General features: G+C 41.6%; 3 protein-coding genes and 1 long non-coding RNA gene across 5 annotated transcripts; 3 read left to right on the top strand and 1 right to left on the bottom strand.

Annotated features, from left to right (window-relative positions):
* LOC8069924 (metal transporter NRAT1) lies at window positions 2,073-5,670 on the bottom strand. Its single transcript, XM_002451435.2, has 13 exons — window positions 5,478-5,670; window positions 5,299-5,374; window positions 5,163-5,203; window positions 4,507-4,585; window positions 4,278-4,382; window positions 4,082-4,191; window positions 3,764-3,945; window positions 3,564-3,633; window positions 3,255-3,428; window positions 3,069-3,173; window positions 2,858-2,989; window positions 2,649-2,744; window positions 2,073-2,525 (listed from the first exon to the last, which is right to left on the bottom strand). Exons 1-13 carry the CDS (start codon window positions 5,613-5,615, stop codon window positions 2,190-2,192), a joined length of 1,644 nt encoding a protein of 547 aa, XP_002451480.2. The 5' UTR covers window positions 5,616-5,670; the 3' UTR covers window positions 2,073-2,189.
* On the top strand, window positions 14,063-16,104 carry LOC110435148 (acidic leucine-rich nuclear phosphoprotein 32 family member B-like). Its single transcript, XM_021460562.1, has 4 exons — window positions 14,063-14,672; window positions 14,777-14,917; window positions 15,017-15,121; window positions 15,613-16,104. The coding sequence occupies exons 1-4, from the start codon at window positions 14,121-14,123 to the stop codon at window positions 16,015-16,017; spliced, it is 1,203 nt and encodes a 400-aa protein (XP_021316237.1). The 5' UTR covers window positions 14,063-14,120; the 3' UTR covers window positions 16,018-16,104.
* On the top strand, window positions 16,400-18,251 carry LOC110434594. Its single transcript, XM_021458934.1, has 5 exons — window positions 16,400-16,530; window positions 16,851-16,994; window positions 17,295-17,888; window positions 17,994-18,162; window positions 18,237-18,251. The coding sequence occupies exons 3-5, from the start codon at window positions 17,374-17,376 to the stop codon at window positions 18,249-18,251; spliced, it is 699 nt and encodes a 232-aa protein (XP_021314609.1). The 5' UTR covers window positions 16,400-16,530; window positions 16,851-16,994; window positions 17,295-17,373.
* On the top strand, window positions 18,296-22,908 carry LOC110435109. 2 transcript variants are annotated; one of them, XR_002452771.1, is made up of 6 exons: window positions 18,296-18,366; window positions 18,778-19,043; window positions 19,128-19,296; window positions 21,481-21,732; window positions 21,880-21,998; window positions 22,451-22,908. It is a non-coding gene; the product is annotated as an uncharacterized LOC110435109 (long non-coding RNA). The 2 variants fall into 2 exon arrangements; XR_002452772.1 differs by lacking the exons at window positions 21,481-21,732; window positions 21,880-21,998.

Below are 24,616 nucleotides of genomic sequence, written 5' to 3'. Positions count from 1 at the left end.
CTCCATTCCTCTCGTGGCAAAGATTTGTGTCTTCTCTCTGGAAGATGCATATTTGCGTTTCTGCTGGCCTCGTACCAAAAATAGGTGTCTAGTATGGATTTGTGTTTGTGTTCCATGGTTGGAGACAGTCTAAGAGTCTGTTTGATGTCATGGCCTGAGAGTCTGCCTGTGCTTGTGGGCTGCAACGTCTATGTTTGGTGTCGTTGGCCTGCTCCTCCACTTGGCTCGCATGTTGCTCCAAGCACGTAAAAACCTGGCTCCTAGAAAACGAGGGGGGTGGTTTTGTTTTTTTGAGAGCCTGGCTTGGTGGAGCGAGTGGTGAGGGATCGGGTCACCTCCTGGCCTCTTACCGCTATTTGCTCTCGGCTCCCGTAGAAAGAGAAGGCAACGTCGCCAGCCCATCGTCGCTGCCACCGTTCCCCACATGACCTCCTCATGCTGGGGGTTGCAAGGGTGTCATCCGCCTTCTTCTCCACCAGGCCACCACCACCAATAGCAGCTGTGTCGTCCTCGCTTCCTCTCCCACTGGCCGAGCCCAAACCCAAGCCCAACAAGGCGGGGATAGTGGATCTAGGGCATGAGTAGCTCATTCGAGACGAAGAACAAGGCCCCGTCGTTGTCGTCGAGCACGCTGTGGAGGGCAGGCCGGAGCATAAGCCTAAGCCCGAGCACGTGGCGCACATGGAGCAGAGCAGATCGAAGGCAGGGACGGAGCTGCTGCCGTGGTTCCTCGCACACCACCTCCTCCCTCGTGCAACCCCGTACCTCCTCCTCTCCCGCACGCAACACAAAAAGCGAAGCGGAGCAGCTTCTGTATCTGGTTCTCCTCTACTCCTCGTTGCCGCCTACCAACTGTTACCATATCTAGATACAAGGGTAACCATATCCATCTATATATTTCTATCAAACACAATCTCCACAAAAAGCCATGTCCGTTTGGTACAGACAACCAATCAAGTGGTCTTGCACCATTTCGGACAGGAGGCTCTGGCTAGCCTAGGACAGGCCTCAGGGCCCGAGATGGCCTTAGTCGTGTTACCAAACACGCTATAAGGCTCTGTTTTGTTGGGCTTCGACTCCTTTGAGGAGCCATAAATCATGGTTTTGTGGCTCTCAATTCATCTTAGCATAAGAGAGAGACGTCTTCTATGAATAGTGCTGCTATAGTACAAGGTACACGAGGAACTAGAGTCACAACAAGCCTTGCCACACATGCCCTAAGGGCCAGTTTGGCACAGCTCCCAATCCATTCTCATCCCTCTAACTTTGGCCCCCGCCACTCGTGCTCTAGACTTTGGAGCAACCGCTGTTGGTAGAGCTCCCATGATAGCTCTAGCTCCCAACTTGACCTAGGGAAAGGAGGGCAAGCTGCGACAACGTGGTGAGGCTCACAACGGGCTTGGGCTCAGGGCACGCTTGATCTCAGCGGGCTTGGCGACCTGATCTTAGCAGGCTCGGTCGGTGAAGGCGGGCTGGATCTTGGTGATGGATAGAAACCGGTGAGGAACTGATGATAGCCTCAGTGAAGAAGGATGGCGGCAGAGGTGATGGAGTGACGTAGGAGACAGGGGCATAGTTCTAAATACCGTCCGAAAATCTGCGAAAACCGGTCAAATCGGTCCTACCGGCCCCCTCCGATATCGACTGGTTTCAGCCTGTTTTGAGCGGTATTGAGTGGTATGGTAAATTTTGATTAAAATTTGGTCAAAATTTGACTGGTATTGGACCGGTTTTAGCGAAATTTCGGTCGAAAATCGGTCTATCGGTCTTACCGGCCCCCTCCTATGTTTTTGGTTACACCGAAATCCAAAACTATGGACAGGGGAGATGGAGAAGGCATAACAGAGATGGGGGAGGAGGCGAGAGCCAGAGGACGAGAGAGGGCAAAGCAGGAGTGGAGCGCGGGGAGAGCGTTTTTTTTTTTCTGCTCTCCACCTGCAATGCAAATTGTCAGGAGTGATTCCCGTGGCCTCGCAGATGCAGTGGCAGCGAATTCTCTGTCACTGAACAGATGAACCAGCACACCTCTCAATGGCAATTGACAAATCACATGTATCAGCCATAGCCCAGACTCCAGAGTATAGTGAGCGAGTATGCAGCAGATAGAATCAGCATGAACAGTGTGGATCGATCGACATCGTCACTGCCCGAACGAACGAAGCATCTGCATCTACACATCTACTACCAATCTACATGGAGGCATCAGCCAGGTCCTTCCTGAGGGGCACCGGCTGGTCGGCGTCGTCGTCAGCCACGGCCTGCGCCCCGCCGCCGGCCTCCACCTGCGCCTGCGCCCGCTCCGACACCGGCACGTACGTGGCCACCGCGTCTCTCCTGAACGTGAGGTAGACGACGAAGACGAGGTAGGCGGCCATGAGCGCGAAGACGACGACGGAGAGCAGCGCGGTGGCGTACTTGGGGAGGCGGCCGTCGCTGTGCACTAGCCAGTCCACGTACGTCCACACCAGGAAGTAGGTGTTCACCACGATGAGCGCGAAGCTCAGCATCCACGCGATCACCACCGTCTGCACGCACGCACGCACGCAGCGATCCATCGTCAGTTCAGTTTGTTCTGCACTTTTCGTTTTTCTCCTCTTTCAGAAATGCTTGCAATGGCGAAGAACGGTTTCTTCAGGCTTAGTACGTACGTAGATGGATTCCTTGAGAGGCCCGACTTTGTTGCTGCTGTTGCAGAACTTGAGCAGCGGGATGAGCGCGAATGGCAGCTCGAACGACAGCACCATCTGCATCCAGATTAAACACCTGCTGTTAGAACTTTGAACAGAAAAAGATAGCTGCTAGAGAAGCCCATCAGTGCTCCAATCCAATTATCCCAGTGAGTGACTGAATCGCTCACCGATGAGAAGACGATGAGCTTGCCGGCGCCTGACGGGCCGCTGACGATGGAGACGACGAGGCTGGGAGCGATGGCGATGACTCGCGTGATCAGGTTCCGCACCCAGCTCTTCATCCTCATGTCCAGGAACCCCTGCAAATTCATGGACATGCTGATGGTGACGACACCTGGATGGATTATATCGGTAGTACTCTATCGATCTGCAGATTACCTCCATGATGACCTGCCCAGCAAACGTGCAGCTAATGGTGGTGCTCTGCCCGGAAGCCAGCAGCGCAACAGCGTACACGACGGAGCTCGACCTCCCCAAAACGTTCTGAAATTAAAGTGCATGGAAGCGAGCAGCGTGAGCTCATCTGTATTTTGCTTGTTGTGATCAAGAAAAATTAGAGTGTACCCTGAGCAACAGAGGGGTGGACTGCAGAGTGAGGTCGCCGCACGTGTCCGCGTCATCCGGGGAGAGGTTGTCTGCATTGCAGATGGTCGCCGCGACGATGACCACCGTGACATTGATGAGGAACGCCACCACGAACGCGAGGCTGCACTCGGCGAGGAAGTACCTGCAGGCAGCCTATCCATATTCCAATTCCAGAGGGCTTATTAGCCATTCAGCAATGTATAATATAAACACAGCTGCAGTGGAATCTCCTGACTGACACTAATCTTGTACTATCAGACAGTGTTCAGTTCAGTGCAACCTACGTACTCTGACGCTCTTCGCTGATCGTGGGGTCTTTCTCGAGAGCACAAGCGCCGAGTGCAAGAACAGGTTGTACCTGCGCCATGTTTCAGATTCAGACTTTCAACCATGAATTTCTAAGCGCGCATGGATGGATGGAATCCAGAACAGTGTTATTGATGATGACAGCAGGGTGGCAAGTCAAGTAGAGATTACTGATTGCTTACGGCGTGATGATGGCGCCGAAGAGCGCGATCGCGTTGGCTGCGGCGCCTTTCCCATGGAGAGTGGGGACGAACATGCCCTTGACGACCTCTCTCGCGGACGGCCTCAGGTAGCTCAGCTCTCCGAAGAAGCAGGCTGCCATGGTGAACATGAAAGCTGCTATGATGAACTCCAGTTTGCGGGCCTGCGTGCGTGGTGCACGTATGTCTGTTAGATGGGGGTAGGCCAAACCATTGACAAGGTTTTATGACCTCAGTATGAATGTTATAGTAATCATGAAGATATAATCATCAACAAACAGTAGGTAGGGTTTTGCGTACCCCAAATCTCTGCACCCCAAGAAGCAAGAGGGTGCTGAACACTGTGAGGATGACTCCAGACCACACTGGGATCTTGAGCAGTATGTTGAATGCAAAGGCTGTGCCCAGCACTGCAGTAGTGAAAAAAAGAACATAAAGATTGCGTTACTAAACGAACACAGAGCACACAGGGAAACGAATTGTATAACTGATGAACCTTCAGGGATGTCATCAGATATCACTGCCAGCTCCGCGATGATCCACAAGCAAATGTTGACGAAACGCGGGTACTCTTCCCTGCAGAGTTCAGCAAGATGCATCCCTACACCAAATTCACCAATAACATGCACGGGTTTGATGAGATTATGTCATTATGTGCCTAATTGCCTATGCAGGATTTGATATACAGAGATCAACACCGATGTGAACTGTGAAGTGAAAGGTACCTGTCTTCACTCCAAGGTTGGCAGCTAGTGTTTGGATCAGAAGTGCAAAGATCATTCCAACTAAGATGACCCAGAGAAGCTGTTTATCATAAAATTGCATTACAAAGTGAGATGATCAAAAAAGTATTGAAGACTTAAGAAAATGACGCAGTTAGCTGCTCTGCTCTGCATGCTGTTCAACTTCAGAAACAAGTGGAAATGCAGTGTGGTTGGTATATAAGCACTAAAAGCAGGGCAGGTTCTTTTTGGTGCAGACGCATTTTTAGTACGGGTGAAATTTTATATGCAGATCATGCACTTCCAGTAAGAATAAAAGTTCTAATTCAGCTACGAGTCAACACAAAAAAAAAATCAGAAAATTTCCACGAGGCATTTGATGAAAAAATCTACCAGCTTTCAAAATTGAAATTCTACTATGGACTAAAATTGGAATATAAAAAAAAACATCTTTTTTCAGGCAATAACATGTTTCTTCTTTGTTTCTTTTCTTTTCCTTTCCCTTAGCGTACAACTCGTCAGAAGTCTATTTTATGCATTGATTTTGCAGCTGAAATTTGCAATTTTGATACCTGTCTCTGGGAGGGCAATAGAAGCTTGATAACCATTGCCTAATACTAGCAGTGGTCAGTCATGGCAAGAAGCCAAGAACTACGTACCTGGTACTTGAAGTCAGCCCCAGCTTGCATGTCAGTTTCCACTGTCAAACCATATTCAGAACCAAGCATTACCAATTACCATTAGAATTATTTATAAACAGTGGAAGCCAATCTGAGAAAACAGATGAGAGGTTACAGTTGCTAGGATCCAGGAAGCCAATGGCCACAAGAGCTCCAGGTCCAACATGGGCCAAGAACTTCCTCCATTTTGGCTGTTACCGTACCACCAGCAAAGATTAGGCGATTAGCATTGGACAGAAACAAAAAAAATGACTGGAATTAGTCCTGCAAACATGGACAAATGTGAACATGTACCTGCACCAGAAATTGCTCATCTTCTTCGCTATCCACCACTGTCTTGTCTTTGTGTTCTCCAGTGTCTCTGCCACTCTGAAGCACACCTCCATGGCGAGCTTCTCGTCCAATCTCTCCCATCTCACCAGCTTGCTCCATTTTCTGTATATTAGTAATAGTAATGTGCCTGCCTACCACTGGAAGTTGGCCAGCCAGAGTCTTGCTCTTTTCAACACACACAGCCACGCGTTCTTCCGTATTTTATAGGCCAGGGACCCGTTGAAGACTGCCCCATACAGACACTGAAACTTCAAGTGCAGGTGACTAGCTGTCAATGATGGTTCCTGTGCTGATTCCTCACTTATTATATGCTTTTGAGATCTGAACCTTAGGCCTTGTTTAGTTTCCAAATTTTTTCAAGATTTCTCGTCACATCGAATCTTGTGGCACATACATGAAGTATTAAATATAGATAAAAAAGATAACTAATTGCACAGTTTATCTGTAATTTGCGAGGCAAATCTTTTGAGTCTGGTTAGTCTATAATCTATAATTGAATAATAATTACCAAATAAAACTGAAAGTGCTACAGTAGCGAAATCCAAAATTTTTCACGAACTAAACAAGGCTTTACTACTTGGGAAAACTTTAGGCCTCGGGAGCTACAACCGGCTCCTGCTCTGGCTCCTCTCCTCTGTACACTATAACAAGAAACCATTTTTATCTCTCTTGTTGAAATGAATTAGAAGTAGATGAAACCGTAATTTTTGGCTTCACAAGCTCTATCTCCGCTTCTCCATAGACTATACCAAAGAGTCAGAGCCATATGCTTAGCCTCGTACTGTTGCTAAAAAAAAAGAGCTGGTGCCATGTGGGGATTAAAATAGAAGGGACTAAAATAGCAGGGACTATGTTGTAAAGGATCCACACACAGTTTACAGTAACCACAACAATCTAGTGTGCATAAGCTGCTCAAAGGCAGGAGTCGCTCATGCTCCAATAGTCCCATCCACACAATGATCAGTTTGGACTTTGGTGTTGGTTGCTGCACCTAGATGCAGGAAAGTCCATTTTTTGTTTTGTTTTTTAACGTATAAGATGCAGGAAAATCCGGTCCACAGTTAAGGTGAAAAGAAAAAAAAATCGTTTTCTCTCTTTTTTTAATTATAAGGGAAAAAAAGATAAAAATAATAGGGTCAATGGAAGGTAGGACAAGGCTAACCGTGCCGTGACAGATAGATTTGAGAAGTCCATCAACAATAAAACATGCATCAAACTTGCCTGACCCAGGGCAAAAAAAAAAAAACAGAAAACAAAAAGATTTAAGGATCGAACATTTAGGCAGCAAAGATCCAGGAAGAACATAAATAAGAGATCAAAGTTATGTTTTAGAAATTGTATCGCTGTCCCAAACGACTTCTAAATCCCATACGGAGGAGTACGAGAGAGAGAGGGGGATGGAGAAGGAAAGTGAAGAAGGAGCCTTTCGGCTTCGTTTGTTTGCAAGGAATTGATTCCTAGCTGATCGGTCTCTCGATAATTTGTACTAGTTTGGGATTGTTCATCTGGCCTGGAACGGTTAGACCTTGTTTGATTGGGCTCTTTTCTGCTCTGGCTTCATGCTATAGTAAGAGCGCTGGAGTCAAAGAAACCGGAGTATGTGTTCTTTTTTCCCAATAAATTTCATCAGTAGAGATCGATTGAGGAGACTTTGGGCCTGCTATTTTCCAAACTCCAAAAAAAAAAAAACAAAATGTATAGCACGAATCGCGTGCGGGCGCCGAGTTCCGGGGAGCGAGGCAGGGCATGGAGTGCTAGATTATCGCCGCCGTCTTGCTTGGATTTTCGTGGCTCGCCGTTCGTGGAAGCAAAGCAAAAGGCAAGTGGTTTGGCCCCGCGCGCGTTGACCATGCACCGATCGAGTACGGGTGCAGGGCAGGGCAGGGCCCGTTGGTTTTTTGGGCTCTTTTCTCTCCTGTCATCGGTCAGACCAGCTTGCATGACAAGTGTGTCCTCTATGAGACACCGGCCGGCCCGGCCCACAAACTAGCTACAGTCCGCGCATGTAAAATTCTTCCGTTCGGTCACATTCACTGGGGCCTTGTTTACTTGGGAATTTTTTTTCAAAATTGCTACAGTAACTCTTTTGTTTGTATGTGACAAATATTGTCTAAACCTAGACTAACTAGGTTTAAAAGATTTGTCTCGTAAATTTCGACCAAACTGTACAATTAGTTTTTATTTTCGTCTATATTTAATACTCCATGCATGTGTCTGAAGATTCGATGTGACGGGGAATCTTGAAAAATTTTGCATTTGGGGTGGAAGTAAACAAGGCCCCATAATGTGGCCAAACTTATGAACTTCTCGTACGTACGGTAAAAGGACTTGAAAAGTTTGTTTTTTATCAACACGCATATATGCATGCCATGCATCGTGGAATCAGCTAATTAAGGGTGCTACAAACTAAGGATCTGTTTCCGCAATGGTACTAGCTACGTCTAGATAAAACATACTTCTTCTCTCTTTTTAAAAATCATTACCATGTTATCAAAAATGTTTATGTGACAGCTTGTTAAATACAAGCTGAGTAGCTAGCTAATTATTGGTTGAGGCCTTTTAGATCCACCTACTAATAAATTTAGTAACAGGTCTTTGCTTCTATTAGCAGCAGCCCCAAAATAAAGTATTAGGCCTTGAATCTTCAGCCCTTATGTGTTGCCCCAAAATAAAGTATTAGCCACTTATGTGTTGGTAGCAACGCCTACTGCATCTTCAGCCCTCAGGAGCTTGCTGCTGCGGCATACTAATTAATTGCACCAATATATATACTTTGCATTATCTTTCATAAGGATAATGGTGGATAATTTATACATCTTAGGAGGTATTTTAAATTATCTTTCACAATGTTAGATATGAGTAATTTAGATACAAAGTTAGAGGGCTATTTTAAATTACCTTTCATAATGACAAAACCAGGTAATTTAGACATAGTTGGTTGTTTTAAATTATGTTCATAATGGTCAAGGTGGGTAACTTAGATGCAGGTTTATAGAAGGTTATTAAGTTTCACAAAAAAGATTTAGAAGGTTATTTTTGAATTATTTTTTATACTAGCAGATGTAGGTAATTTACATATAAAATATTGGGGGTTATTTTGAATTATCTTTTGTAATGACAGAGATGGGTAATTTACATGCAAAATTATGAGGTTACTATATATGTATTTCATAAAACAGTGGTGAGTAATTTTTTAATAAGGTATAATATGTCCAATGCCTATTATCAGTGATGATGATTAAAGACTACCAAATTGATTATGTGATAAATTTAGGACTTATGTTTTTTTCTCTAGCGAGTTCGGCGAGAATTAATGTGGTTTTTCTGTTGGGACCTCTAATGAATAATAGTAAGATTTTATAATGGAGTGGTGGGTAATTTTTAATAAACTACAATATATCCATTAGCTATTATCAAATAATTAGGGACTACCGAATCAAAGGCTAGATATTTCTGATTATTGCGAGAATTTCTAAGATTTATCTTTTTCCTAGCTGTTGAATAAGGATTAACGTTGTGCTTATGTTGGGGCCTGTAATTAGTAATACTTGGATCAGATAAGATGGCTAGGAGATAGACGTCCTTGTATAATTATTTACTTAATCTTTTTTCTTCTCTTTGTTTGTGTCATGAACCTTTTTTGTGTAACCTTTAGGCACCCGCAATGGTATAAGCTAGTTACTAGTTTTAAGTAAAAAAAAAAGGTTTGGATCAAACATTGGACCACTTGTCCTTTTATCGGTATAGGATTTAGATGTCGTTTTGGACAAGGTTTGGATCAAACATTGAAAATATAAATCATCAATAATTTTTAAATTGTTGAGTTTGCAAATGTGAAAATTATATGAATAAAAGTATATATATATCATTTTTTCTAAATATTTTTTTATAAAAATAAGATGTCAAAGTTGTGTTTTGGATACTGTGTCGCTGTCCTAAATGATATTTAAATCTTATATGGAGGGAGTAAGTTAGGAGTATAAACTTTGTCAAAAGGGGCCAAAACTGTTAATACTTGTCAGTGTATTGGGCTACGAGTATCCTCAGCACCAGGAGATAAGACTGACTAGAACAGGATGGGATGACGAGCCTGCTAAGCAACAAGCCCAAGCTGGACAGGGTGTATCGACTACATGGAAAACAAGGTATCTCACCAGATAGAGTTAGGCCTTGTTTAGTTCACAAAATTTTTCGTTTTTGGGTACGGTAGCATTTCGTTTTTATTTGACAAACATTGTCCAATCACGGATTAACTAGGCTCAAAAGATTCATCTCACAAATTACAGCTAAACTGTGTAGTTAGTTTTTATTTTCGTCTATATTTAATGCTCCATGCATACGATCAAAGATTCGATGTGACGGAAAATCTTGAAAATTTTTGCGAACTAAACGAGGCCTTAAGAGCCCAGCAGACCATGTTGATCTGATAGGATAGGATCCGATAGATCAAATAATTCGGCATTCCAACAGTAACCTACTATACGCCAGACTATATAAGGGGAAGTAGGAGCAAATCTCGTGGCCCATTTAGAGAGTTTTTTTTTTGACGAAACTGGAGGGGCCGGGGCCCCTACAGGGATTTATTAAAGGTAAAGACTTGTTTCTGGCCGACCGTGCCATTAACTTGTTGCACGCACACTCCAATCGTCCACGAGCCGACGCGCCTTTATTTGCAAAGCGGCATGCGGACAAACCGCGGGCCCACATGGCATTGTCATGTCTGGACTTGTCATTTCAAACGTTGGTAACCGCGCCCGTCAGTTTTCCCCCACGCATTTCATCCCCATTGCTGCAGAGGTTCGGGGCCGAGCTCTTTCTGGATGCCGCACAGGTTCGTCGCCCACCTCTCCCCTCCCCTCCCCTCCTTCCTCCTCCCTCGCCGATCCCCCATCTTCTCTGCTGTGTTTTCTCGGCGAGATTCGATGCTTTTGACCTAGGGTTTTTGCGCAGAGAAGAGGCTCGGTGAGGAATTGAAGGCAACTCGAACCGCATAGGGTGCTGGAACCTGCTCGCGCACAGGTTCGTCGCCCTCGCCTCCCCCCGTTCATCCTCCCCCTGGATCCCGCATAATCCCATGGATCCAATAGATCGATTGACGTCCCCCGTCCCTGCACAATCCCAGGGCTGCGACGCGTCCGTGTTGCTGTCGGGTCCCGACGACGAGCACAGCGCGGGCGCCGACACGACGCTGTGTACCGGACGCGCTGGACCTCGTCACCCGCGCCAAGGCCGCGTGTCGACGCCGACCCACAAGTGCGCATACAAGGTCTCCTGCGCCGACATCATCGCCCTCGCCGGCCGCGACGTCGTCTCCCAGGTACTCTACTTCCCGTGGCGGATCCATGTCAGGTAGTGCTCATCCTCTGCCTTCTCTCAGATTTGAGACATGGATTGTCTGTTGAGGCGGTTCGCGGTGATCGATTGGTGACAGCTGTTGCAGGCGGGTCAGGCTATATAAGCTATTTGCTCATTTGGTTCAGGTAGAAAACATTGTAACAGAAATACTCTAGAATTAGTTCTAGTCATCTGCTCCTGTAAACGAACTCTGTTACCCAGATTTCCCCCAAAGGCCACCAAATCGAAGCCAGTTCGTCACAATTGGTATTCAGTTCTGTTGTAGATTTTTTTTGTTCACTGAGGGGAGGGCATGGCTGCCGATATTCAGAGCGGCGACGGAGGTTTTTTTGCCGTAGTAACAAGGTCAAAGTTGCAGTAGACAAGAGTTGCATGTTAGCTTTTGCAGTAGACAAGAGTTGCATGTCAGCTCTTAGTTTGTAATATCAGTTGTTTTTGACACCATGACTTTTTGCCCCTGTTTTTGATTTTTTTTGCAATTAAATGGGGGTGGGGGTGGGGGTGTAGGTTGCAAAATGAACGCATACTCTATACTTGCTTTTTTAGTCTACATGAATTGCTATTTTTAGGAAAACATTATTGCCTAATGAATTCCCTGATTGTTCTCTGCAACACCAAATAGCTCTGTAGAACTGTATATTCATGTTCTCATCACCTGGTTCTGAAGCATTTTTTGTATTGACCTGATGTTTTGTTTGCACAAAATATCTTTATTATACTCAAATTGAACACCAATGTTGTATCTAAACCAACTCAAATGCGTTTGTAGAAATAAGACTGGATAGTTTGTTTAGGTGCCGCTAAAAGCTACAGCTTCAAGTTTATATTGCTTTCTATTTATAGTACAACATAGCTAAGATTTTTGGTTGTTGTGGGTTGTGGCAACCGACATGTTACAGCCCAAAACTAGTTTGACTTCTGCATGTCCTGGTCAGACAACAGGTTTTAGTGGCCACGAAATGGAACTGATCTGCCCTGCCACTCCCTGGTAGGCTACTACCTTGTACAGTACAAATACAATCTGGCTTCTAATTGTTCTCTAGGATACTACTGCTTACATGCACATTGATTAGTTACTAAACTTCATTGGAAATAGGCAACTAAATATACTCTGACCAGGCAATAGTGTGGCATGATCAATGCAAAATGATGCAAATCATTAGGCAATTTTTACATCATTCTTTCTCTAATCTCTATTTTTTGTTTTTTCATGTTCTTCCATTGCAGGTTCCAAGTTATCTAGGAGGGGAAGATCAAGTACAAAGCACAAAGCATGTATGATGTGCGCAATATGTAAATAAGTACATATGTGGTGAGAGCACATTTTCATGCCTCTTTTCCTAAACATGTACTTCATTACTTTCATGTAGGCAACTTATACTAAATCAACAAGCAAATTATAAATATTAGCTAAGCATTTTTTATGTTTTAGGTTTTTAGTATTTTTTTCTGTGTTCTGATTATTACCCATTTCTGGAATACATGTTTAGGAAACTCATGGTTCATTCAGTATTGTTCATGGGTTCTCATCTATCATCTTTCTTGTTAACATTGGCCAACTTAAGAGCCAAACTACGCTGTTTATGCTACAAGCAAACCATTAATATTGTCTTGTCCTTATAATTATGTAGATTCAAGTGCCTTTTATGTTATTCGCAATACTAGAGGTATAGCCATGGCCAAAGGGCCAAGGCAAAGAGCTTCTTTGATTTGGCTTTTTTTAGGCTAGCTATGTTTGGGTTTTAGGTAAAGCCTATAGACAATTTTGTAATTTTTTATTGCAATTAATGCCTACGCTGCAATGTTTTAAAAAGGTAAAGCCTAATATAATGCTTGTTTTCACCACAACTTATAATGTTTTCATCAGGGGCGGATCTAGAATTGGGACTCCGGGGGAGGGGGGGGGGGGGGCTAAATAGTGAAGCTTTTTAGAACTAAAGTTAGAGATTAATGGAAGTACTATTGATTTAAAGGCATAAATCAGGCTCAAGGGGGGGGGGGCTGCAGCCCGGGCAGCCCACCCTGTGGAATCCGCCCTGGTTTTCATGCCTATGCTGCTGTAAAATACAACTCAATACTCTAAACTGAATGCAGAAAATTCACTAATACATTTAGACTTACATATTCCACTTTTTTTTACAAAAGGCCCATGCCTACTATATAAGGTATATTGACCATTTTCAAACCAATGTCCATTTTATATGATTCTCATAAACTATCCATGTATTTTTTTTCGCATATAAATCAGGGGGGAGGGGGGCTATGAGCGCCATGTGAACACAGATGCTATATTTGCTTTTTCAGAATACATAAATTGCCTATTTAGGAAAACATTGTTGCTTAACAAATGATCCTTAAATTGCTTTAGAAAGTGCAATATACTACAAGTATTTTTTCCAGCAGCAACTTGCTCATCACCAATAGAGGCTCCACGAACATCCTATATTGTTGTTTCTTTCAAGCGATAATCTGATTTCAAACACAGTAGGGCAGTAGGCGCATCTATATTTTTGGTCAGTTGTTGGCTCTTAAAATACTGCATCTAGAAAATATTTGCATCTAACAAATGATTCTTAAAATAAGGTTTGGGTATAGAAGCGGATAACCTCTATTGAGTTCTAACCTATGATAAGAATGACTAATCTGTTACCGTGTTTTTTCCCATCTACTTCTGCTACCGCAGCTTACATAGCTGGCACCAGTTTGGCTCTTTTGTTGCCAGCCAAGCAGCTTCCTTTTTTTTGCTGATGAGCTTTTGGGCACATGTTTCTTGAGTTGGGAGACAAGAAACAAGTCTCAGAACTAGTATTTTTAGTGCATTTGCTGAATGGAAGTAGTTATAGTAACAAGATGCTTTTTTAGAATACATAAATCGCCCATTTTAAGAAGTCATTTTTGCCTAATGAATGACACTTTTTTGCCTAAGAAAATGCAATCCACTACAACATTACCATTTTTGTTTTTTTTCATGCCATTTTCCTGCTGGTAGTTGTGTATGCTTTTTTCTGAATCAGTATGATTTTTTCTAACTTTTTTAAAATTTACTTACAGACAATGGCTACCAAAAAGAGGGGCGCTGGTGGTGGTCGCACTAGCGGGACACATGTATGTTTGAATCATCCTTTTCTTTATAAGTGTATATAATCTTATATTTTTTTTGTTTTTTTATTTCCCATTTTCTTTTTTTGCATTTTTCAGGGTGTAAGGAACAGAGCAACTCCTGCTAGACTGTTTAAATTGTACAAGGAAATGTCAGAGGCCCAGCGGAAGCTTGTTAGTGATGCTGGCTTTGGAGGCTTGCTTGAGATAGGAAGTGGTCGATTGCCATCTGCCCTAAGTAAATGGCTTGTGAAGAATGTGGATGGTGAATCAGAAGAGCTTGTAATTCCTGGAAGAGGGAAGATTAAAGTAAATGCAGCTGCTGTGAATAGGATACTTGGGTTACCTATGGGTGAAGATGAGGTTAAATATGAATTCAATGGAAGTGCAATTAGTTTCATCAATGAAAAGTGCAGCTTTGACAACGGAAGGTCTCCTGCAATTACAACAATAACAGAAAGGCTGTGCGCAAACAAGGAAGCAAACGATGACTACCTCCGGTGTTGGCTCATGGTTGCTATCTCAACCTTTTTGTGTGGGAGCACAGCTTTGTGCATCAGCCCAAAGTGCTATCCTTCTTTGGTTGATCTATCAAAAGTTAAGGAATTGAATTGGTGCAAATTTGTAGTAGATACTCTCAAAGGATCCGTGGGAAAGATGCATAAAAAGGATTCTGTTTTAGGCTGTCTGTATTTCCTCTCCGTGAGTGTCTTTTCCTTTTTCTTTTTTAATCTTATATTCATGTACTATATTTTTTTCTCTTTTACATGTTTTTTAATGGTACATTACATATATGCCTTTTTTAGATACTTTACCTGGACTCTTTGGAGGTAGGAAACATACAAGTCCCTGAAAAACAGCCAAGAGTTGCAGCATGGAACATGAAACTTATCAACAAGGTCATAAAGATGGATACTAACACAAATGGCACATTTGGGAAACTCAAGGTATGATTTTTTTTTGTATATTTATCTGTGTCAATTTTTTTATATGTACTATGCATTTGTCAATTTAGTCAATTTTTTTTTCATTTTTTCGTGTGACAGCTCAAGAAACTAGCTGGTTCAGTCACTGAGACCTCTTTATTTGGGGATTTCCAAGACATAGATAATTTTATTTCACACAGGGCATCTGCACCCATGTCTTCAAAGGTATGGAAATAATAGAATCCAAATTTCAATTTCAGTCTCAGTTTTCAGTTTCACTTTTGGAAGTCCTGAAATATTTCTGCCAGTTTTCAGTTTTTTGAATGTATTAAGCAATAATATTTGTTATAAATTAGCAAAAACAGTGCGGCTGATAAAGCATTAATAGTAAGACAATCAGAAATGATAGCTCAGGCGTGAGAAGAAAAGGATGCAAATAGTTCTAAAATTTAGGATGATCAAGGTTAGCTGTGAAGCATTAATTGTTGTAAACATTTTTTTGCATTTGAACTGTTTAAAATACATTCTAGGGGATGTTCCTGGAGCCTCTATTAGTGATGATCAGGTAATGTTGTAGTGGATTGCATTTTCTTTTTAGACAATTTAAATGTCATCTATTAGGCGACAATGACTTAGTAAATAGGCAATCTAGCTTATTGTGTGTCCAGTTACAATCATTTAGGAGCTAACATTTTTTACACTTTTTTAAATTACAGAAGAAAAGGAAATTATCTGAAGTTGTCAAGAAAGCTTGTATTGGTTTCACTGAAGTGATAGGAACATTTATAAGTGAGGTGTCCACAATCAGCGATGATTCTGAGGATCAAGAGGAGCCCAGAAGGTCAACACGGAGAAGAACTACCAAAAATCACCAACAGAATGTTGATGACGAAGACGAAGAGATAGAGGAGGACGAGGAGGAGGAGGATTGGAAGGAGGACGAGGATGAGGACGAGGAAGATGAGGAGGCCGACAAAGAAGCGGAGCTAGAGGATAAGGAGGTGGACAAAGAAGTGGAGCTAGAGGACAAGAGTGTCTCTGATGAGGATGATGCAACCAACATAGTTGATCCACCACTAGAAGTTGTTCCTTCTCAATCAAAAAGGGAAAGGCTGAGGTAAAAATGAGATATTTTTTTGTGAAAAATTGTTCAGAGAACTTTTGTATCTGTCAAATCAGCTGTTACTGACTTACTGTATATGCATGGTTCTTGTCTCCCTACAATGAATGCACTGTGCTGTTTTTTTTATCTGTATGATTTTTTGTATTCTAAGACTACTACCACAAGTTATAAGCATCATAGTTTGCCTCAGCCAACACAAGTCTCATACTCATCCATGCTGGTCTTTGATCTTTTTGCCTGCACAAAGTCCAGTATTTCTTTTTTCTACTTTATGACTGGCCCTTCCATCTCAAATTTTCTGATATTGTAATCTTGGCATTAGCTTGGGCTGTGCCTCTTCAACCTTGTTTTTTTTTCATGGCTAAAGGCTCCCTCCTTCTGCTAGTGTTGTGGAAAAGAATGAAAAATTAGGAAAGCACACTAAAGTTGATGCACCGGCTGGTGATTCAAGGGAATCAGAACCAATACCACTAGAAGTTGTTCCTTCTCAATCAAGAAGGGAAAGGCTGAGGTAAATGGGATATATTTTTTTTGTGTTAAGCAACTTAATATTTATTAGCGAGGCAAGTTATTTGTAATTTGGTAGCAATTATATTTTTCTTGTGTCTATTTTTTATACTTTATGGGTCAGTTGTGTTTATGTGTTAAATGGTCACCTACACTAGTATCACTCCTTTGTTAGGTCATTTGAATAAAATTGCTCGAGTATGGAGAGATAGTATTGCAATTATGAATAGATAGCATTTCTTTTGTCCTTGTTTTTAAATCAATTTTTTTTCTAGCAACACAACAGTACTAACACTATTTTTTTGTTCGTTTTCATGGCTAAAGGCTCCCTCCTTCTGCTAGTGTTGTGGAAAACAAAGAAAAATCAGAAAAGCACACTAAAGTTGACGCACCGGCTGGTGATTCAAGGGAATCAGAACCAATACCACTAGAAGTTGTTCCTTCTCAATCAAGAAGGGAAAGGCTGAGGTAAATTGGATATATTTTTTTTGTGTTAAGCAACTAAGTTATTTGTAATTTGGTAGCAATTATATTTTTTGTGTCTATTTTTTATACTTTATGGGTCAGTTGTGTTTATGTGTTAAATGGTCACCTACACTAGTATCACTCCTTTTGTTAGGTCATTTGAATAAAATTGCTCGAGTATGGAGAGATAGTATTGCAACTATGAATAGATAGCATTTTTTTTGTCCTTGTTTTTAAATCAATTTTTTTTCTAGTAACACAACAATACTAACACTATTTTCTTGTTTGTTTTCATGGCTAAAGGCTCCCTCCTTCTGCTAGTGTTGTGGAAAACAAAGAAAAATCAGAAAAGCACTCTAAATGGGATTTTGATCCCCCACCAATGGACATTATGAGATTCATTGATTTTCCCACACCCCGTGAACGTCCACCATCAAAGCCAAGTGAATGTAATTCAGAAAGGATCGCAAGGAAATATGATGATGATTATTTTTGGGACAATTTAAGTGAAGAACAATTTAAAGAACTTGATGCCCAAATTGAAGATATAGAAAGGAACAGGACAGATAAGTCACTTTCTAGCAGTGCAGTTAAGCAAACTCCTGTACCTACAGATAACCCAATTGAACATTTAGAAAGGAAGCCAATAAGAGTTGAAAAGACAACATCAGCTACAACCTATGGTCTACAATCTGCTCCCAGCACTTCACACACACCTGCGTATCAACCTCCGCCCAGAAGGCCAACACGACCAGGGCGTGCTTTGCAGTCCCCATATATTGATTATGGCAGAAATGACTTGAAGTGCAGCAAGGTTGCAAGTCGTGCATATGATGTGGTATGCTTGGCCACTAGAAGGTCAACCAGGAGTTCGAGTCAAAGCTCAAGCCAAGGAGAGTATGTGCAACTTTTTCTTTTTTGCTAGTTTTTCTGCCTATTAAACTCTCGAATTCATTTTGAATTTTGTTTTTTTTAACTATGATCCATCCATGTTGTACGCAGCGATATCATAATCAGTTATCCAGATTACTATGTGAGCTTGAAGCACCTTTCTGAATCAGTTAAACCAGGTGGAAAATTATTCAACACAGTAGCTGAAATTGCTATATATGCATTAAAAGACAGAAAGGCCAAGATCCCTGTAAAACAAATACTCCCATTAAGGATAGCTGTGAGAATTCCCCCTTTTCTTTTTTACTTTTACTGATGTTTCTAAGTTTGTATGCTTATTTTTTTTCAAACAAGCACTTTTTTCTCTAACATTGTTCTTTAATTCTTTTTTTTACAGTCTTTTCTACAAGATGGGATTCTGGATAATGGGGAGATTAATAGTGCTTTCCAAAGAAGCCTCCATCACCTAGACCGTTCTCAATTGGTAATTGATCGTCCACTTGATCCCTCTTCTATTTTTTTTCGAAAATAGGCAATTTAACTATGGGCATTAGGCTATAATATTGCTTCGTTTTAGGCTATACTTTTTTTTTAAAAAAAAATATGTAATCCTTGGGTGTCCTACCATCATAACTTTTTGTTTTCGTGTTCTAAAATTTGTGGACCAATTTATAGAAAAATAACAAAATATGACATGTGTAGGGCAGAGAACAACAGGTAGTGCCTATGTTAAATTGTCCATATCTCAATTTGATTCACGACCATTTTTTTTAGAAGCCTGCTAGCTGTTATATCACTCAAGGATTATGTTTTTTTATTGCAATATAGATGCTATGAAGCCTTTTTTTTGGTTTTACTAGCTATTCTCATTTTTTTGCTAGCATTTTTTTTGTAGGTCATGTTTCCTGTATTGCAAAATATTCGTTTCAAAAGGCTTGATAGAACAGTGGGCCACTTCTTCCTTCTAGTCTTGAACCTAAGGGAAGAAAGGTTTGAAGTTCTCGATTCTATGAGGTCTCTCGCCGACATTAACTTGAAGACATGCTGCAACAATTTGATCACTGCAATTAAGGAACTTTGGCGCAAACATTACCCTAATTCAAGGAAGAATATTGACAAGTATCAACTGATTGATATTAATGTTCCATTGCAGTCAAACAAGTAGGTCAATAGTTCAACATACATATTATTTTCATATCTAAAGTTTCTGTCATCCTCCATATGATTATGACTTTTTTTTTGCAGTCATGACTGCGGGTTCCACATGCTAATGCATTGTGAACACTGGAATGGTATTAACATGCCACAGTTTAAGGAAAAAGATATGCCAACTATTCGAAAGATGCTCACATACAAATGGCTCCAACATCCAGAAAACAATATTGCATGGAGATGTAAAATGAATATTTGCTAGGTATTTATTCCCACTAAGAAACTGTTTTTATTTTTTTTTGAGTTTGTCCGGGCATCTCTGTGCATTGTGATCATATGATTTGCAAATGCTGCACTTATTCTTCCTCTTCGCTTGACCATTCATCCCTTTTTTGTGTGCCTTCTCCTTCCTGCGCCCTTTAGCTTTTGATTTTGGGGGGTTCGCTACACTTGATGTATTTGGACCAGCCACTGCACCTACAATGAGAAATGCAATAAGCAACTAATCAATCTAGTACAAGCGTACAAAGATGAAGTAAAGCAGAATATAGTGTCTAGTTTTTTAAACCTGCAGTTTGCAATGAAGGTCTAGTTAGAGTAGAGACATCTGTACCATTTTCTGCACCTTCTGTAGCACCACTTTCTGTACCACTAGTGTTTTGCCTATTTGCCATCATCCTTTTCTTAATTTCTTCAAATTCAGATCGCATCTCCTTGATGTGCTTCTCCAAAATAGCATAGTTTTCATCATTTGTACAACCTTCCACTGCTATTGCTGCAAACGCGGTGGTTGCATTGGTCAATCTCAAAGTTTTTTCACTAGTCAATGGCATCCCACGGGCTACAAGCCCTACTGGGGCATTCACATTTTGGACCTGATTAGTATCACTAGCAATTGCTTGTTGCGTCCACCTTTTAAGGATGTACCTTTCTGGTATTAATTTCACACCCATTCTAACCATAACTCTCATAATGTGGCAGCAAATGATTCCATCCCTATCAAACTTGCTACACTCGCAACAATAGCTTTCATCCTCTTCTATTGCTGTAACAAGATAGTTCCTTTTTCCATACCCAAAAACAAAGCTATTATTGGGCTCCAACCAATATTGGAATTGTCCTACAGGCTTCACATCATATTCTGCAGTTTTCTCAAACTCTTTGGAGAACCTGTAAAACATATTCTTTGTGTATACAGTGGAAGCATGCTTCTCAAGTGGATGCCTTGACCATCGTCTTCGCTCATTCTCATCGGTCCTGAAGTCTTGCCCATCCTGTGCAACCAGACACTTTTCTTGTATTTTCTGGTACTGCCTCACAAACTGTAGCACTGACAAGTTTGGGTTCACATACTTCTTCAACAAAGCATTGAACCCCTCGCTTCTTTGAGTCGACTGGAGGAATGGGAAGAAACTGTGCATGTAGTAGGCTGGTATGAAGCTCTGCCTTATGTGGTATAGGTGTTGAAAATGCTCATTGTCCTCCAAACCGTATTTCTGGACCATAGTAGACCACTTTGACTCAAAATCTTCTGGGCTTACAGTGTGGTTTAAGCAATCCACAAACTCCTCATTCAGCTCATCATTTTTAGCAAGGATCGGTCCAATTGTGCCTGAAAACTTGTCCATGATGTGCCACCTGCAATTCCTGTGGGTTGTGTTTGGAAACACAATGCAAATGGCAGCTCTCATCGCAGGATCTTGATCGGTGATTATGTTAAGGGGTGCTTTTCTATCCATTGCCTCTAGAAATGTTAGAAACAACCATTCATAGGTAGCTGTCTTCTCATTCCTTATAAAGGCACATCCCAGTTGAAAAGTTTGACAGTGTCTGTTGATTCCTATGAATGGTGTACAAGGCATCTCATATATGTTGGTCATATAGGTTGCATCAAATGAGACACAATCGTTGTATGCCTCTTTGTAAGCACGCCTTGCAGCTGAATCAACCCAAAACAGGTTCTCAACCCTATGGTTGTCATCAAGCTTGATCTTGTAGAAGAATTCAGGGTCTTCTTCTTTCAATGCTCTGAAGTAATCCAAAGTTTCTTGCATATCTTTGAATTTTTCTGTTTTGTGGATGGTGGAGCGGAAGTTTGAAACTTGTTTGCCGTCATACGGAACCAGCTGTGCTGAGCCATAGAACTCGCTCATCAGCTGCATGATTCTACCGGTGCTCAAGTTGCATCCATGTAGCAAAACAATGAAGTCCTTTTCCTGCTTCGGTATGCCTCTATGGGACCTTAGGAACTTTTTGAGTGAGGGCTGAACCACAAGATCATGGTTATGCTCGGCCAAAAAATAGATTACCTGCCATCTAGAGCCAATGATTTTGACTACCATCCTTGCCTTGCAGTTTGTATATAGCATTTTCTCCCTCTTTCTTTTCTTACATCCGTCAAACTTCTTACTCTTTTCTACTTGCTCATCCTCTTCTTCTTGTGCAGTATCCTCTTCTTCGGCTTCATCATTATCAGAGTAGCAAGTGATTCCATCAACAAGCTGAGCAGCAACTCTCCTTTTCCTGCCAAAGCCTTCCTTGTTGCACACAAACTGCACCTTTTGTTTTTCTCTCGTGATTGCAGACCGACGTGACGTGTTTGTTCTAATCGAGAAGCCAGTTCTCTTTGCATACGAGTTGTAGTACTCCCTTGCTTCATCCAAGGTTGCAAAAGACATCCCATTGTGTGGCATTTCAGGTGTAGACCACACCTCTTCCTCCTCTTCTGCTACTTCAGCAACTACAGGATTAGTAGTAGAATCTTCATTCCTGTCCTCTATTCTTGCCTGTTCAAATGACAATCTGATCTCAGAAATGGTAGGAATAACCTCTTCTGAAACTGCAGGTTCTGTCTCTGCTAAACCAGCATGAACATCTTCAGAAATACCAGGCAAAATCTGCTGGTTCATATGCTCATTGTTAGGCTGAGGAATTTCAGGATTTGTGGACACTTGAGTGCAAAAGGTAGGGTTGCTGGTTATATAATCAAAATCAAATGCACCCAAGAAATCTTCATCTAAATCTGGTGGCAGCTTGTTAAGATCCATATCCTTTTTGAGATCTGCATGCAAAACATTAACTATAGGTGTCTGTTACTATATCATGACAGTAGGCAACTTAGTCAAACCTGTTAGGCAATAATACTGTACAAATCTAGACAAAATAGGCCAGCAACTTATGCAGTTTTTTTGGTTTAAGTACATGCTTTTTTTTATTTTTGTATTTCAATACATGCTAGCTTTTACACAGTACATGCTTTTGGGTTTGTAATCTATTTCATATTCAGTTTTTTCAACTTTTTTACAAATCTAGTGTCATTGTGTTCTCTTCTTTTTAGAGAAAGTTTTGTAATTTGAGGTTTGCTTGTCATCTACTTAGTTGATTTCATCAGTTGTACTTTTTGTTTAATTTTGCAGGGGTGAGGCTATGTGCAGCAAATAACACAAGTTTAATGCATAGGAGTAACCATGTGCAGTAGCTAACACAAGAAGCTTTTTAATGCAGAAAGATGTACATCTGCATGTGTGGTGCATACAACATATACACATGTCATCTAATGGGTACCCAAGACGTACAGTGGTGTAGTATCAGATCTGCTAATGTAGTAGAAACTATAGTACTATGTGATACAAGAGATCTGGATTGCTTATGCAAAACAACTGATTTTGCTTTTATGCAAAAGTAGTGAATTGCTCAAAAGTTAGGATAAGATCTGCTATTTCTTACAGAGTAAGAGATCTGGCTAGTTAGGTGATTCAAGAGAACAAATCTGGCAGAAGAAACCTTCTAGTAACAGATCTGGCTAGTTCTATTTTTGAGACTATTTGTTGAAAGTAGTGGCAGAAGAAGTTCTTGCACAATAGCACGTACCTGCTTGTTTTGGATGTATTAGTTTGCCCTTGTTTTGAATGAATCTGCCAGCTGTCTAGACGGTGGCGGCGGCGCCATGGGCATCTTTTTGTTTTGAGGGTTGAAAGGGAAAAGCAAAACAGGGAAGAGGGGAAGAAGCTTCCAGGTGAGGGAAAAGCAAAACAGGAAAGTGGACGTGGGCCTAGCCTTCTGGTGGGCCTTGTCTAGGCGGGGTCATGATTGACGTGATTTTGTGCCCGCGTAGGAAGGTTTTTTCCTATTACGGAGTGTGCGTGCGGCCTGCTTAACGCATGCACGGCCGTGCATTAGCCGCGTCCTTTATTAAAAACAGTGAAAATTAAAGTGCAGTACAGATATCTCATCGAGTCTAGGAGACAAAAAAAGATACAAAGAAAATAAGACAGAAAGAGAAGACTAAGTCGGCTGGGGTATAAGAGTTTGAATCCATTGTAAAAAGGAATGTGATAATCTTGGCCTAATTCTCCACTCCAAAAGCTTGATTTCTTTGTTGAAGAATTCTCTGCAGTCCGAGAGGGACATCTGGTTGTTGTTGAATACAATATTGTTTCTTGCATTCCAAATTGTCCAGTTCATCAGAATGAATGCAATCATGAAAAATCTGGAGTTCAGCTGAATCTTGAAGGCTTCACAGCCATCTGCCATTGTATCTGATCTTGGAGAAATTAGGCCAATCAAGCCCCAGCATTGTTGGGCAAATGGGCATTGAAGAAAGAGATGGATATTTGTTTCTTCAATATCCTGTCCACAGAATACACAGCTGTATGACTCCAAGTGCATACCTCTTCTTCTCAGGATGTTTTTTGTGCTTAATCTGTCTTTGAGCAGTAACCAGCAGAAGACCTTATGTTTTGGTTGACATTCATTCTTCCAAATCCATTTAAAGGCCTGATCAGGATAGTGAGATCCAACCAATCTTCTGTAAATTGTTGTGGCTGAGAATCCAGTAGATTTTCCCTGGATTGACCAGCAGTCTGGGCTCTCTGTGAACTCAAAATTATCAAGGATTGACTGAATTTGCTACAATTGATCAAAAGCAGTTTGAGAGATAGGCAAGCTGAAGAGGTTGGTGATGTCTTGTGTATTTCTTGCCCCAGCCAAAGTGATATTCTTGTTTTTAGCAAAAGAGAAGCATTCAGGAAAAGTCAATTGAAAAGGCTGGTGCTTCCATTTATCACTCCAGAAGAAGCAAGACTGACCATCCTTCACTTGAATTGTAGCCAAATCTTTGAACAGTGGAACCAATTTAAGGATGTCTCTCCACCAAAAGGAGCCCTTCTTTGTGTGGTTTGGCAGCTTTCCATTGGAGTATTGCTTTTCCCAAATGAGCTTGACCCAGGGGATGTCCATTTTGTTGTAGAATTTGTGAAGATTCTTCATTAACAAGGCCTGATTCTGGGTTGAAATATTGATAACCCCCAAACCTCCCTCATTCTTTGGGAGGGTAACCATTTCCCAAGCAGCCTTTGGCATGGCTCTTCCATTAACACTTGAGCCCCTCCAAAGACAGTGTTTCCTTAGTTTGTCAATTTGCTTGATTATTGATTTAGGAATTTCCAAGGAACACATGTAGTAGGTTGGCATTGCGGAGAGGACAGCATTGGTGATTTGCAACCTGCCTGCTTGATTGAGGAGGGAGGATATACCACCTAATCTTCTTTCACACTTGCTCACTAGAGGGAGGAAGTCCTGAA

Source organism: Sorghum bicolor, chromosome 4 (assembly GCF_000003195.3).
Source record: "Sorghum bicolor cultivar BTx623 chromosome 4, Sorghum_bicolor_NCBIv3, whole genome shotgun sequence".
Lineage (NCBI taxonomy): Eukaryota > Viridiplantae > Streptophyta > Magnoliopsida > Poales > Poaceae > Sorghum > Sorghum bicolor.
The sequence above is the reverse complement of the archived record's forward strand: the minus strand, read 5'-3'. Positions and strand labels throughout refer to the sequence as shown.